The 15,392-nt window shown below is 46.0% G+C and overlaps 1 protein-coding gene across 1 annotated transcript; it reads right to left on the minus strand.

Moving 5' to 3' along the window:
- Positions 1-1,961: 1,961 nt before the first annotated feature.
- Positions 1,962-14,262, minus strand: LOC137914529 (TBC1 domain family member 9-like). Its single transcript, XM_068758070.1, has 21 exons — positions 14,142-14,262; positions 10,767-10,877; positions 10,540-10,658; positions 9,815-10,043; positions 9,369-9,630; positions 9,075-9,282; positions 8,685-8,891; positions 8,437-8,601; positions 7,950-8,100; positions 6,703-6,917; positions 6,489-6,606; positions 6,116-6,401; positions 5,857-5,986; positions 5,651-5,749; positions 5,471-5,539; positions 4,946-5,186; positions 4,732-4,797; positions 4,387-4,473; positions 4,085-4,153; positions 3,687-3,790; positions 1,962-3,594 (listed from the first exon to the last, which is right to left on the minus strand). The coding sequence occupies exons 1-21, from the start codon at positions 14,260-14,262 to the stop codon at positions 2,806-2,808; spliced, it is 3,846 nt and encodes a 1,281-aa protein (XP_068614171.1). The 3' UTR covers positions 1,962-2,805.
- Between the last annotated feature and the right edge of the window lie 1,130 nt (positions 14,263-15,392).

Here is a 15,392-nt window from a genome sequence, read left to right on the forward strand (position 1 = left end):
TCTAGTATACACACGAAATCATGCTGTTAGGGGTCGGAATAAGATTCAGGACTTTTGGGACCCAGCTCCATATCAAATAGTCCATCCACCTCCGGCTCGAGGAGTAGTGTATTCTATAGCACCTGCAGGTCAGGACGGTCCTCTGCGACAGATACATAGGGCTGAGATGAGGAGTGTGCCTGAAAGTAGAGGGGCGGAGGAGACTGGAGCCGGGGGGATAGAGAATCCTCCCTCTGACGAGAATCCTCCCTTTGATGGTGACCCAACCAATGTTGTCATAGATCAGGATGAACTCAAATCCCTCCCTGGATCAGAGAGCGGAAACTGTAATGCTGGAAATGTGTCGGATCAGGTTCTTTCAGACCAAGAACCCATGGGAGAAACTGACACATCTTTAGTTTCTGGGCCTAGGAGGTCGGAGAGGAGAACGGCTGGGCAGCATTCAAATCCGCATCGACTGCCTCAGTCGGTGCAGGTCAAGCCTTGAATAACTTGCTGATTGAGTACATCGTCGGGTCGCCGATGCACGCTGAGGGGGAGGAATGTAGCAGGGGACACCACAGGGTGAATGTGCTGGAGGCCACCACAGGGTGTCGCCCTCTCCTGGGGCGCTTCTCCTTAAAAAGGGAGCGGCTATCGGCCAAGGTGATGCCAATTTCCTGTCGGGTGACCAGATTGTTTGCTGGGCCCACATGCATGGTCGAAGCATTTGATGAGCTAAGCCGGGTCTGTTGAAGACCGGAGTGATTTGAGCTCGGATTCGTAAGGGTTGAATGACTGGGCGTGGGAGAACGACGCCTCAGTGTTCATGTCGCCGCTGCCTGCTGTTTTTTTGTATTAAGTTTAGTTTGAGTTTTGTTTTGAGTTAGTCCGCTCAGTGTCGTACATCTGTGTTTTGTTTATTGTGTGAGCTTGTACGAGCGGACTAACTCTCTTACCTATTTTTATTTTTGTTTATTTATTCTTTTGTTTCATTCTTTTCTTTTGTTTTGTCACTTCCCTCCCTTGTATCCCGTTGACACTCCAATACCCACCATACCCGATCCTATTTTTACGTGTGGTTTTATTAGTGCATGGGTTTGTGGTGTGTTGCTTTTAAGTTTGCAGTGAGTTGGAGTGTTGACGTTGCGGGTTTTTTCCGCCTTGTAGTGCGGTGCTATTCGGGGTGGACTGGGGACTGGCAGGCAATACGGGATAAGGTGAAGAGTGACTTCCCAACTGTAATTTTGTAATAAATACTTGTAACCCTTCGCCATTGTGCTTGTCCCTCTGTGCCCCCCGTAACAGGTTTATTTGCCAAACAATCAAAAGTATAATTAATGCTTTAACAGTGTCACTGAATTAACATTAAATATCTAAATTTCATTAGACCTGATGCTACATAGTCACGGTAAAACACACTCACCAGTTCATTGGAGGGTTGCCTTTGCTCTCAGCCAATCAATATGAGAGGTGTATCTCCAACAGGTAACGTTTGCAGCTGATTGATTGACTCACATCCGGTAGTCTTTTCACTCACGCGTTTTGTTATTCCGTTCTTCTATCGGCTCGTTCCCGGTTGTAATTAAAATGTTTTACTCTCCCGTGCAATTATGATCTCTATTATAGCAAAAGGTGCTCTTAACTTTAAATAAATTAAAGGCACGGAACGCGAGTATTAAGTTGAGAAAGAATGGCGACGTGACCTCGAGACTGGAGTTCACTGTGACGCAAAGAGGAACTTTGTATCACGCTGTTTGTCCTGCAGGGAGTTTCACAATATGTTAATCTAAGTGAGGGGTTCCCAAGCGGGGGCGTTCGCAGCCTCTGGGGGTGCGAGATAACCTTTCAGGGGGGGGGGGGGGGGGGATTATGCAATTTAGCAAAAATAAGATGACAGGAAACAGACTGAAAAGTTGATAAACGAGGCCTGAGGTTCTGTGCAGCCTTAAATAAAGCTATACATTTAATTGAATGGAGTTATAAACAATACATCATAATGCAAAATGACACACCTGAACAATTAAAAAAATTTAATAATAATTACATTTAAAACAAATAAACAGCAATGTAAAGAAATGTACACAGCAAAAACGTCTCATCCTGTGAGTGCAGACTGTAACAACTCGGCAAATAGAAAGCACATTCCTCTCAGGGAATCACATTGTTTAGTTAAAAAAAGTGCAGACTTCTTTCGTGAGCGTTTTTTAGTTTAATTACGTCTTTCCGTATAAATTATAACAGCCAGGTGTGAGTTGTTTTCTATTTCTGTGGTGGAAAAAAATATTGTTGCATAATTTTCCCATCACTCTTGTTGGATGGGTTGTTTGTGACTAAAAGACACATAACGAGAGCAAAAACACTTAATAATTATCAGCACATGGAATAGTAGAGTGTGGATTCTACATAGACTATCAATATCCCCAGTCAACAACTGTACTGAATCTGAGGATATTAACGTCTACATAGCCTAAGAGGTACTTGGGATTACCACACAAACAGCTATGTGTAGTATTTTTTATAAAGTACAGCTACTACTATATATTCACAATGATTTTGTATGAGAAAACAATTAACATTAATCTCCTGTTCCCTTTTAGCTGGAGAGAATCTAGTGATTGTTCTAATTAAAGTCATACACATCTGGTAAAATACATTGCCGTGAGCAGTTTTTGGTCACATTCATTCAACGATCATACGCATATCTTTTTTAAATATTTACCTTCATCTCTAAATCTCACAGACATCTGTTTTTTTACATCAGTGACTAATATTCATGTCTCCTTTTTAAAACAGCAAATGTGAAATCTCTCCCTTAAAAAGGCCTCATCCGGACAGCGAGATGTCATAGTCACTCGTTGACAGCAGGGGGCGCCCAACCTTGCGCACATTCTTGGCATTGGTTATGAGAGCTGCCACCTCTACCGGCTTCTCAAAGTAATGCACCAGCGCCTGCTCGGTGAGCACCGAGGCCAGGAACTGCTCGAAAGTGATGGCCCAGTCTTTGTCGATGCTGGTGCTGTGAGGCACCCCCCCACTGTGGGGCCTGCTGTTGTAGGGACGGTCACTTCTTTCACCATTACTGCGCACCAGAACTGTGTCGTCTGCAATGTCCTCACACTGCAGCTTGTCATCCAGCTCATGAGAGCCTGCGCTGAGCACGGAGTAAGACGACATTGAGGCGTCATCGTCTGAGATGAGCATGGCAGATGACGTGGCCGTGTCCTTTGGAGACGAGTCCTCCAGCTTGACGTCTTGCATAGGAGGCAGCTGCCCTGCCCCTTCGTCCCCTTTCCCCTCATCACGGGGACCTGGCTTGCACCCCGGGTCCGCAGGGACAAAGACGTCACACTGGTCCTGCTGCTGCTGGAACACGTGATCAGACATTTCCTCCTGGGTGGGTTTGGGATCTTTGACCTCTCTGCTGTACGTGCTCGGTACTTTTATACCCTCCGTGTTGTGGTCCTTTCTGCCAGAGGAAGAGAAGAGCTTTCCCACCTCTCCCATTTCCAGCAGCAGGCTAGTGACCGTTGCCGTGGCGTGATAGAGCTCCTGCTCTGCAACGTCCTCGCTGAACATGCTGTACAGGGTCTTGCAAAGCTCGATAAACTGACTCTGGAGGAAAACCCACAAGAGGTGTGTTGCACTCAACTTCAACATTATTCTCACACATAAAATAATAATAATACAGGGATGCGCCATCTTACCTGATTGAGTTTGAGTAAGTCTTTTGCGTTTTCTTTCTTGGGTTTCGTCTCTTCGTTCCACAGTTTCAGGTAATTGCGATATTCAGGATTGTTTAGTTTCTTTACTGCAAAGTGTACAAAGAATGCATTTCAATATATGTTCAGGCCTTATAATAAATAATCGTTCATATTTTCTCAGGTAAATAGAAACATTAGGTTGCTCTTACCATAAAAGTTATAACATACAGTGGAAACATATTTAAAACACATTTTACACGGAAATAACTTTCAATACTGTTGAAGGAGCATCACAGGCTTTTCAATGACTTTAAACATCTTGTTAATAATTTCAGTATATCATAGATTTATACATTCAGGCTTTTATGTTCCACTTGCAGTAGCTGACTCTGCTTGCTTACCTTTTTCAGTCTTAAATGTAACTCTGACAAAGCCATCATCTCCCTGATTTCTGCACTTTGAGTCTAGACCTGAGGCGTAAGGACAACCAAAAATCACGTATTATTCGATTCTAGTCGTCAAACTAGCCACTCAGAATTTTCATATTTTCAGCAGCAATTAATCTGTCTCCAACAAACAGCAAATCAAATTACAACAGGTTCACTGAATCACGTTTGTACACATGGGGAATGGGCTTGCACTTCTTGGTTTTGTGGAGAAGGCGCAGTCAGAGCAATAAAATTGTGATGATGGTGTTTCTTACCGATGGATGTTTCTGGAGTAATGTCCTCAAAGAAGTACTGAGTGGCCTCGAAGGCGGAGTCTGGCTCTTCCTGTTTGTGGGTGATTTCTGGGAGGAAAAAAAAAGTAATGCTCTAGTCTAGAGTCTGTCAAGACTAATTTTGTTTTGTATAAAATTGTATGAAAAGAAGCATGGCAAAAGGTTAAAAATCCAAGTTTTAATAAGATTTAGGACATTTAGGAATCTTTTCTGTCGGTTATCCGATTAAAAATAAAAACATGACAAAGATAATCCTGAGAAAGTGATTTCTCCGGTGCAGCGTGATAAAGAGATCAAAGACTTTCTTCCCCCTCGCTGCACACTCACCAGGTATGATGTGCATCTTGTAGAAGAGCTTCAGCTTCTCAGTCAGGTCCCCGTGACAAAGCACACCTGAAACACATCGACGAGCTTTAGAGATCAAACACGTGTGAGCTTTCAGGTGTGATTTATTAACTTGCATATAAAGCTAGCTTTTATTTAAATTAGAATCAAGGCAGTACACTTCAAAAGCATATCCACAACGCCTCACACGTCTCACCTAGGCCACTGATGAACTCCCGAAAATTGACGAGGGCGTCTCCGTTTTTGTCAAGGAGACGGAAGAAGCGTACAGCCAGTGGGTCCGAGTGGGTTCCGTTAGCCCAGGGGAACAGCAGCTTGAACAGACCTTTGAACTGCTCCACATCGATGCGGTACTGCTCCAGGTAGGGGAGGCTGGGGTCATGACGCTCTGTGGGGTTGCTGCTGCCGCCCCAGTAACAGCTGGTCAGGTGCTCCGCCTGCAGGGGGGGGGAGACAGATCGGTCACAGCTGATGACTATGAATGCAAGTCACAAAATGTTTTTCATGTAAAAGTCAAAAAGTCTTTATACTGGAGGAAAAACTGTAGCGCATACGCTAATTACTTTATTCTACTTGGAGAAAAGAGACTGTTGGATTTCCTGGCTCTGCTTGGCCAGAAGTGTGATCGCAGAACAGAAATTAAGAACTGGATGTACACAAAAAGGACGAGACGGTTCTTTTACAAGGTCCCCATAACATGAATGTTTAAGTTTTACCTCACCTTGAAGAGGACATAGAGCTCCTCCAATTCATCAATACTGAAGGCCGTCTCCGTGACAATGGTTCTCACCTGAAACATGAACATTACTACATGATGAAGTGAAGTTACCAATGACGAAGAAGCCAATGTTCAGAAGTGCAGGCAAGTAATAATGACTAGAGAAGGTCAGTGGATCCTCACCACGTTGCGTTTAGTCGTGTCTTCAATGGTCTGGATGACCCTCAATCTCTGCTTGAAGCGCATCTGTTCAATAACATCGGCTCGGATCGCACCAAATTTCTGGCACACGGGGGAGTAGAAATGGAGATAGTTGAGAATAGAAATAGATGGATGAACCGGGAGGATACCGTACAGGTATAAAGCTCGATGTCACCCAGGTTAAATACCTCGTAGGAGCTGCGGACCAGTTTGAAGATGTCGACCTCTGGGTGCGGTTCTCCATTGTCTGTCAGTAGGGAGTGGAGGTGAGGGATGGGAGGGAGGGTGCTGTCCTTATTGGTCACGCTGTCCAAGTATCTAAAATAAACAAAAGTAAGAAATGAAGAAAATAGCAGCTCAACGGTAAAATCAATATTTATGTCCTGACAATGGTTACTGTCGGTTACGGTACGTTGCAGGGAAGCCGTCCCTTTCACCTCTCCTTACCTGCCCAGTACCGTCATGGCCTCGCCGTCGTCCTTGCAGCCCAGTAGCTGGTGGATGTTGGAGTGCAGCACGGAGAGAGCCAGCTGAAAGATGACCTTGATGCCGTCGAAGAAGAAGCAGTCCACCACCACCACGGCGCTCTCGAAAGGCATGACCGACAGGAAGAGGGTGAGGAACCAGGAGAGCGAGATAGTGGAGATGACTCCCAGGTCCTGCATGCAGTCGTACAGCTGGGGCACGTATTCGCGGGCAAGCTCTTCGAACACACCCTGATCGACGAGGGCTCCTGAGGAAGAGACCCGGAAACAAAGAGGAAGTTCGGCAAACAGACAAATCACAGGAAGCAATTGACAGACAGATGCTTCATACTGACCGACAACCCTGGTGTTGTAGTAATCAGGCAACATCCGCTCACAGAGGGCCACAAGCAGCCAAAAAGCCTCCTCTTCTTTGGCGTAGAGCAGCAACACAGACGTTACGATATTCATAGCCTGCGGTGTCGAGGGAGACGATGAAAATCAAGTCACCACGAGGGCTTCGCGGTTTCTGGCGGCTCGCGTCAAACTCAAAACCAGAGGCGCAGATACCTGACAGTATCCAATGTTGGGGTTTCTGAAGGCGTAGGCGGTGAGGACCCGGCGGAGGGCGGCGATGCCCATCTCGTTCTGAAAGGCTGGGTGCTCCGGGAGAGAGCGGTGCAGGTCTCGCTCTATCTCTTCCGTTGCCAGGTTGTATTTTCCCATGGACTTCTCCACCAGATCTTCGTAGTAGCCGGGGTGGGTGGTCATCTCGTTGATCGCCCCTAAGGAGAAACACGTGGCGTTTAAAGCTTTGAACCAGCTGCTTTGTCAGATGGCTACAACGATAGGGATCGCTCACAAAAGGTGTCAATAAATATTTCCAATTTGAAGATGATTACATGTTATTAAGCCCCAGACGAGCTAAAATATTATACGTTGCATAGCGATACATCTATTTATGTGAAGCGTGACTGAGATTTATGTTAAACAAGACCGTCCTTCATGGTGTCAAACCCATCCCTCTGTCTGTCTTATTGAAGGCAGCATTATGAACTGTACCACAAACCGCACTGGCGCCTTGGATGCTAAATATGATGCTTGTTTGTTGTGTCATTCCAGTTTGACAAGGTTGTTATTTTTGCTTTCAGGTTTGCCAAACTGGTTTATCTGTGTCAGATAAGCGTGGTAAAAAAAAAAGAAAAGAAACATCATGTGAGAGAATCGTGAAAGGAAAGCTCAGTGGGTGCAAGGAAGTGCAACTAAGGTAAAGTACTGTCGCTGTGACAACGGTCAGGTGAGTGGATCACCAGGGTCCACCAGAATATGCAATCGAATCCCACCCTCAATATAGATCACATGTTTCAGGATGCGTCTCAAACCGACCGGTGGATCGAGCGATCTGTCGGTTAAATGGTGTATAATCATGTTTAATGATCTTTTATTAGATGCTTGTGTATTTAAGTTGCATACACAACAGCAAAGCATTATCCATTCTGAATTTAGCAGCTTGCAGTCTAGAATAATCGTAATAATTATGGACACAAATGAATCTTTGCTGCGTCTTCATTAAGGCAGCAGTAAAGAAAGAACTCCGGCTGTGCTCATGCATGTATTTGTGCCTCAAATCGACTGTTCGTTTTGTTGCTGGGTCATGTGCCCGAAATACGTCTCATGCCACATAATGTCTGATTAAGTCTGGCCGTGTAGCGTGCTGGGTGTGGCTTCGTCTGAACTGCAATGTTGCAACTGATATCTCGTGGTGCATTATGTGTTAAGTCTGCGGTTATCTCAGGCATGCCTGAATGCAGACTCACCGGAGAAGAGCAGCCAGAGCTCTCCTCTCATGTTTTCAGGAATCCCCTTGAGTACCAGCTCCTTGGTCTTCTCGGTCCGGTACATGCACACCCCCTGTCCGTACTCTGTGAAGTGGTTCTTCCATGCTTGCTCCTTCAGGAACTCCTTCGCCTGCGCAAAGAGGGAAGACAGTGATGTAATAGCCAAAGAGAAATTACTCAATAATGCAGGGGTTAATGTCAAAATTAATTGAACTCAAAGCTCCGGCGGTATTTGCATATAATCTTGTAGCAAAAATAGTTTTAGCTATTCCGTTTAAATCCTCCATGCATCTTTATCGTCATTCAAAAAAGCCAATTATGCCATGTACGTTTTTTTTTACAGAACTATAACTCGTATTGTGATTTAAGGAAAGCAAAATGTATAATTTGACAAAGAGTAGCTCTATTTCCTTCTATGCTTATCAATATTATATGCTGTTAATTGGAAAGAAAGTCATTAACGCACCAGTTTGGGATTAAATTCTTCAGGTGAGCGGCGGCGGTACATGGTCATGAGGGCTTGCGTTGCCGTGGGAACGCTGCTGTCGTTCAGGTTAAAGGTTCGCTCACTCTCAGAGCCCAAACTGTGCGGTGGGCTGCTGGAGAGCATGGATCCGTGCTGAGAGTAAACCTGGAGGGAATAATAAATATTTTGTGTTTACTCGCAGCGCCCCTCTAAAAAAAGAACGGATGAATTCAGGTAATATTCCTCGCCTCGTCATCGGAGCTGTTCTGGCTGCCGGTGAGTTCCTTCTCGAGGTAGATCTTGGAGGTGGTCTGCTGCAGGAAGTCAGAAATCCTCTGGACCAGGAAGTCTCGGTCCTTCAGGTTAGCAAACAGGAAAGTCATGCGATTCTTGGTACTGATGGAAAGAGGGCTGGGAAGCACGTTGGAGCTGTCTGCCTTCTCCACAATGGTCACCTGGAAAAACAGTTGCAATCCCAGTTCAAGCAAACAATGCAACAAATGAGAGCGTAACGCTTTGGCGTTTTATTTCAGCAGCACTGCGAGCTGCCGTCTCCATCACGGTGCTGAGAAGACTTCAAAATCTACCATCTTGCAAGAGGTTCATGTACATATACACGTTTAGACGGAGCAGGTCACCTCTCGTAGCGGGATGATGAGGCTACACAGCGTCTCTTCTTTGCTGATGAAGCAGATGTAGTTGGTGGACACGAACATCTGCCCCAGGATGTGCCTCTTGTTGAAGGGCGTCCACAAGGTGCAGCCTGTGTGTCCGTCCAGCTTTTCATCTTTGGGCAGACGAAAGAGAGCGCGGTAACGCTCACTCTTAGCTCTTGCGTCCAAATCCCTACAGGGAGAAAAATGAATCATGAATCGATCTATTTGTTATTGATAAGCACACCTGATTGCTCTCCAAATTGGGTCTTTTCTCACCTCTTCAGTGCAGAAACCTTCTTGGGGGACTTCTTCTTGAGCTTGGGCAGGGAGCGGTCCTGCTCAAAGCCTTTGTTGTCCAGGAGCTGACGCATGGCGATGTTGGCCAGCTGTTCCGCCAGCTTAAAGGTCTCGTTGATGTTGAGGAAGACGGAGAACACGTGCTCGTTGATGCGAGTGCTCACCTTGATCGCATCGGGCAGCAGGAGGGTGGCGCTCTTCTCGAGCTGCGTGATGTCTGCCCAGCGAACCACCAGCTTGGCTGAAATTTGAAAAAAGGACATAATTGACAAGACCGATCGGCGGAGCAGTCGCCATCGGGATGCGGTTCGCCAAGTCAAACCACAAAAAAGGGCATCGGCTGATGGCAGGTAACAAACAGACGGGACTCCAGAGACATGAAGAGGAAATGATGCATTCAGGATCATAATGCTGATGTTTCCAACCTTCTTTTCCCAGTAAGTAGGAGTAGAAGCAGAGGTGGTTGATGCTGAGGTAGAGCCACCCCTGGCGTGGCACCTTGCCCTTCCAGAAGCTGCAGGAGTAATAGTTAACCAGCTTCTCCTCTTCCGGCATCCCAAAAAGCTTCCGAAACTTGTTACTGGCCTCCTTGAACTTATCTGTGTCATCGTCCTCTTTGACGTCATGGTTTTTATTGTACTCTGCAATGATCCCCTGAGGCAAGACGAAAAGGGAGACAGAGTGAGGCGTTGAGCTAGGATACCGATAGTTGCGGCAGCAGACTTGCTGATCCAAGTTATTTAATTGAATATTCATATTCGTAACAGTAAAAGCACAAAATATTTTTCACGAGCTGATGACAATTGTGATACATTTTTGTGGAGATCCCTTTTATTCTCTCAAATGTGCTGGATGGGGGACGTTTTTGTCCAATTTTAGCCTCACACATTTCAAGAAATGTGTCCTAAGATAGGACATTTTAAAAGTGAGCCACAGCAACAGCGGCTGGAGGTAGTTGTCTGAAGGTGCACGGTCAGGTGTTGGGCATGTTCAAATATGCATGTCTGAAGGGCAGCCCATCACCACTGTGGATTTGAGGGTGTCACCTCAGCCATCTTACCCATGCTACATTACAAGAAGAGGCACACGTGGATGGTGGATGGCGCCCTTGAGACTGCAGTGGTGTAACGACTCAATAAAATGTCATCACCTGGACCTTTCCTTTGACAAAGGTGGTGATGTCATTCTCATTCTCAAAGATGGAGAGCGTCTGCAGCAGGTTATGTTCCAGCCATTCCCAGTGCTCTGTGATCTCTTTACGGGAGGTTCCTGCACAAAAGTGAGACAGGAAAGAGCGTGAACTAAGAGATAACTGTCAATTTAGGTCTGGGCTACATGCACATTTAAAGACAAGTTACTGGGGGCATTTTCACATACCGTGAGCAATGGTCCAGTAAACTAGGGAGTCTGGAGTCTGGTATAGGATCCGATACGGGGCCATACGAGCACTGGAATCCAAGACGACGTCCAGGGTACCGACGAGCAAACCTGCAAGAGTCCACATTACTGCTGTCAAAGACCGCAAATAAGAGAAGCACTAAGGATATTAAGAATGCATCACTCCAAAGAAAGAAGACATGAAGTACATTAGTACGTTCAAGCCACTTTATTATGATCGATCAAATAGGAGGCTTGAAGATGTGATGCTGCGTCGCCTCGTGCCACCTTGATGCTCAACCCTGGAAACCGACTCCAAGGGCTTGGAATCATGTTTTTATCAACTGCAGTCTGAGTTCTCAGTCAAAAAGGCCATTTTCAGTAAAGCTGGTTCCATATCAATATTTCAACTACAAGCTTTTCCTTTCACAATTCCATGAAAGCCATTGAAAATGACTCTAAATCCACATTATCACCGCTACATACTGCATGTCTGTCTCCACCCTGCTCTGACTCACTATCTCAGTTTATAAACCTTTATCAGGTGACTTTGCTTGTGATATGACTGTTATTGACTATCAGCCAAAAGAGATTATGACATCCTGGAACCTCAAATAACCTTGAGTTGGTAATTAATAACAAAATCACATTTCATTTTGAACCCTGCAGGCGGCTATACGGACGCTTTGATGCCATTGTCTCAGCAGATGCAGGCCTGTTGGTGAATATTTTAGATTAGGTATATTTTCATTTGCCTTGACAGATGGGTTATTTTTGTTCAGCGCCTCATCAGAGCAAACCCAGAATGAGTCACACGGAGAGAGGCCGAGGGGAGGGACGGGAGACAAGAGAGTGAAGCTGAAACATTTTTTTTATTTCATGTGTCGTAATGAAAGACAAAATAAATTAAAAATAATCATTTGAATCTTGCAAGCTGAAAAATCATATTGTTCTGGTATTACTTTAGTATTTTTAAAGAAGAATACATATTGTGAAATATACATTATGCATGTTCAGGCTTAAATTACGATTTTTTCGTTGAATCAGCACCGCTGTCCCCCAACTTAGAAGTTAGAATGATCCTAAAATGCTTAAGAAACAAACCAGAAGAAGAAGAAAAAGGCAGGTGGGCTGTGATGTTTCTGACCCCAATACATTTAGTTAGCTTATCACTGCCGTGCCAAACGTTATTGATACGTGTGTCACATGTTGGGTCCTGTCATGAGACATTCACTGCAGCACTTGACTCTGGATGGAAGACGGCAACAACAAAAAACGACACTCGACAAAGCTGAACTGTGTTGTCACAGTGGAACGAATAGATAATGAGGCCTGACACTGTGGTTTAATTCCTTTGAGAGAGAAATACAAGCTGCTGTTGGGGAGCGTGAAGACAACTTCCTCTTTCATCAACGGAGATCACAAGTTTAAAGGGAGCAGAACATTTTAGTATTCGCTCATAAGCGGAACTCGCAGGTGACTTTTTAATGCGACGGTCAGATGCCTCAAAAAGCATCCCGTGATGTGTCAAAGTGAAATACGGCTATCCGATGCGATTCTCACGCAAAAGCTGCAACTTCAGGCTGCAAACTGTACTGCATTCAATTAAACGAATGGTTCAGTTTACAGTGGAGTTTTAACACGGGGAAGCCGAGGCGTTCCACTCGAGGGGAGGCCACTAAAGACATCAAGCAAAACAGGAAAACACAAACAGCGAGGAAGCTGCACATTTACATGTTAAATGTGCGTTTGCTAAAACCCCCGAGTGCCGCATTAAGACACGGAACCATGGGCCGCCTGTTCCAACTCACACCTCTGCCTTCACAGCGATGGCGCCTTTCCACACATGCCGTGCGAGTGGGTGCACAACCTACAAAACAAACACACAGCAGTGACTGACATGTGTTCCAGCTCTTTTTTCTGGGGCCTGGGAATACAAGAGAAGAAGCAAATCATGTGATGCTTCCCACAAACAAAAACAAGACAACAGCTTCCTATTATTAAGGCAAGGCGAACACGGCCTTCCCTGAAACGCTGCCGTTTCTCTCTCACTTAAAAAACGATAAACTAAACCAAGGAAAGGCCTACTTGTTTTTGCTTGCATCCTCTCTTCTGTCATAAACCCCCGATTGTGTATTATACGACTTCCTTTAAAGTCCCCTCTGAGATGATTGACAATGTTTATGTCCCCGTAGAGACAACAGAGACACTGGACGTTCTGAACGAGCTGCAGCTACTGCACATTGCACCATTTAAATCCTGCAGCTTTGTTTCTGCATCTGTAAAACGCTCGTGTTTCTGGTGTTGCTGACTGTTTCTCATTTCCATACGGACGGACCGAGAGCCGAGCGCCAACTGGCACAAAGTGCAAGTCAGCAAGCCCAGCATTTATGAGACTGAGATGGGGAATTATTCATATATAAAGGGTGAGATCCCAGACATTACAGCCTCACACTGCTGCATGCGTGTCTGAATAAAGCTTTATTACGCAAACCACAGATGCGTTTGCTGTTTATACCCCACATTCTATCTTTGCAAGGAAATGTATAATGCATTGAATCCACCCTGATCAAACGCGGATAGAAGCCTTTAAATAATCTGCGTCTCTACTGCTTCATTTGTGAGATTCTTTACACAGAAAGTTGAACATGAACTGTTAAAACCTCTCTGGGCCTATCGGGATCATTAAAACGTCTTATGGATGATACTTATTGAATTTACCGTACCGCCCGACACTTCAAATATGGAGATATTTATCATTTATTGATGCGATAAGATACTTGAAGTTTCTAATACCATTCGAATTCAACCCGATGCGCTGCTCTATCCATACATTATTTGTTGTCTCCTCCTTCCTCCTCCTCCTCCCTCCTGCTGCTGGACCCAGAGGGAGGAGGAGGGAGGAGGAGGAGGAGGAGGAGGAGGGGAATGATTCAGCACGAGAAAAACAGATCCTCTGTCGTCGAGCCTTTAACATGATGTTGTTTATATTGTGTTCCCGGTAAACAGCTGATTCCCACGGCGGGCATTTAACCGGGATGTGATCCACTAGTGTGGATCAGTGATCGGTGATCAGTGATCAGTGATCAGTCACCGGGAGGCGGGCGCGCCGGACTCGCTAATGTTCGATCAAAAAGGTGTTTAAACGCAAGTGAACTAATGAAGCGCCTCCAGGTGAAAGGCTACCTGGTTGGTCACGTGATCCCGCAACCATCCATGCGCTTCCTGATGTCTGTCCACTGCAAAACAAAAACACTCCACCTGCGCGTCATATTCCACGCCGCGCTCTATCGGCGGTCACGTTTTCCTCATCAGTAATCGATACGGATATTGATTGTAAATACTGATCCATGGTAGTGTAACGACAGCACTCACCCGCCAGCCCTCCGCCGCCGTCCCCGTGGCCCTTCCGCTTCTGGAGGATGAAGTAGGGATTGGCTCTCTCGGTGATCCACAGCGCGCCCGCCAGCAGCACGTCTCCGGGACTGACCCACATGATGAAGACGCGGTCCTACTGACCGGCCATCAAATCTGCTATAATAGATTATTCTAACCGGGGTGGAGGCCCGACCGTCTCCGCCATGGACTGTTTAAATAACGCTCGAATGACCGGGCGACAGTAATGCGCGCACGGAGGTAAACCTGCGCGTCGCGGCGCGTCACGGCTCGTCTCGCCCTCCTTTGTGTGTCCCTTAATATTCATTCATTTCTTGCGGGCAGGCAGAGCAGCCGGACTCGGTTTGCGTCCGCGCAGCGCTGGATCGGTCTTTATTGTGCGCGCTCCGGGGGCAGGTGCGTTCCGGTCCGGGGGGGGGGGGGGGGGGGGACGGACGCGTAAAAACAGCTCGAAATGAACCGAAAACAGTCCTCGGGCTCCTCGAGCTGCAACGTCCGTCCGTGTGGAGAGATATCAAGTCGAGAGAACCACGGCGCGGCCTCCTCCTCCTCCTCCTCTTCTTCCTCGCGCACGCAGTATAAAGCGAGCCGTCTGTCCAGGGCGCGACGTCAGCGGCGCGTCGGGAGGGGGGGTTAATTATTAAACACACCAGCCTGTTAAATTCGAACCGTCCACGTTTATATTACTCTTTATTTAATCTGAGATGTGAACATTATTTCTTATATTACATACATTATATTTATGAATGGGTCGTTGTTGTTTGCGTGTTGATGAGTCACCCGACACGTGATGGGGGTTCTTAGTCGCTCTTTTTGCCTTCTGTCAGTTTATCCGTTCATACTTTTTATTTTTCTGTATGTATTTGGGTCATCTGCGTTTTACTGTTGAATGGACCCTCCTGGAAAAGCAGCCATACTTTATCAAACATAAATTGACTTGAAATTAAACTGGAGAACATATTTGACGCATTTCTCCTCTCGTCAAAGAGGCTCCTTCAGTTCTGAGAGGCTTGTCGAGAATAAACAAAGAAGGGACCGAAACCTCCGAGGCAATCAGACTATTAGCATTTCCTTTATGAATGCTAATACTCCCCTGCAGCCATGAAACCTGACTTACAAACCCCCTGGAGTCATAGGGTGAAGGGTTGGACTGGGGGGGCGGGGGTAGAAATACAGTACTGTACTACAGCTGTGTGTTTTTGTCAGGGTTTCCTGTACTTTCAAAAACAG

The sequence above is a fragment of the Brachionichthys hirsutus genome, unplaced genomic scaffold, assembly GCF_040956055.1.
Source record: "Brachionichthys hirsutus isolate HB-005 unplaced genomic scaffold, CSIRO-AGI_Bhir_v1 contig_254, whole genome shotgun sequence".
Taxonomy (NCBI): Eukaryota; Metazoa; Chordata; class Actinopteri; order Lophiiformes; family Brachionichthyidae; genus Brachionichthys; species Brachionichthys hirsutus.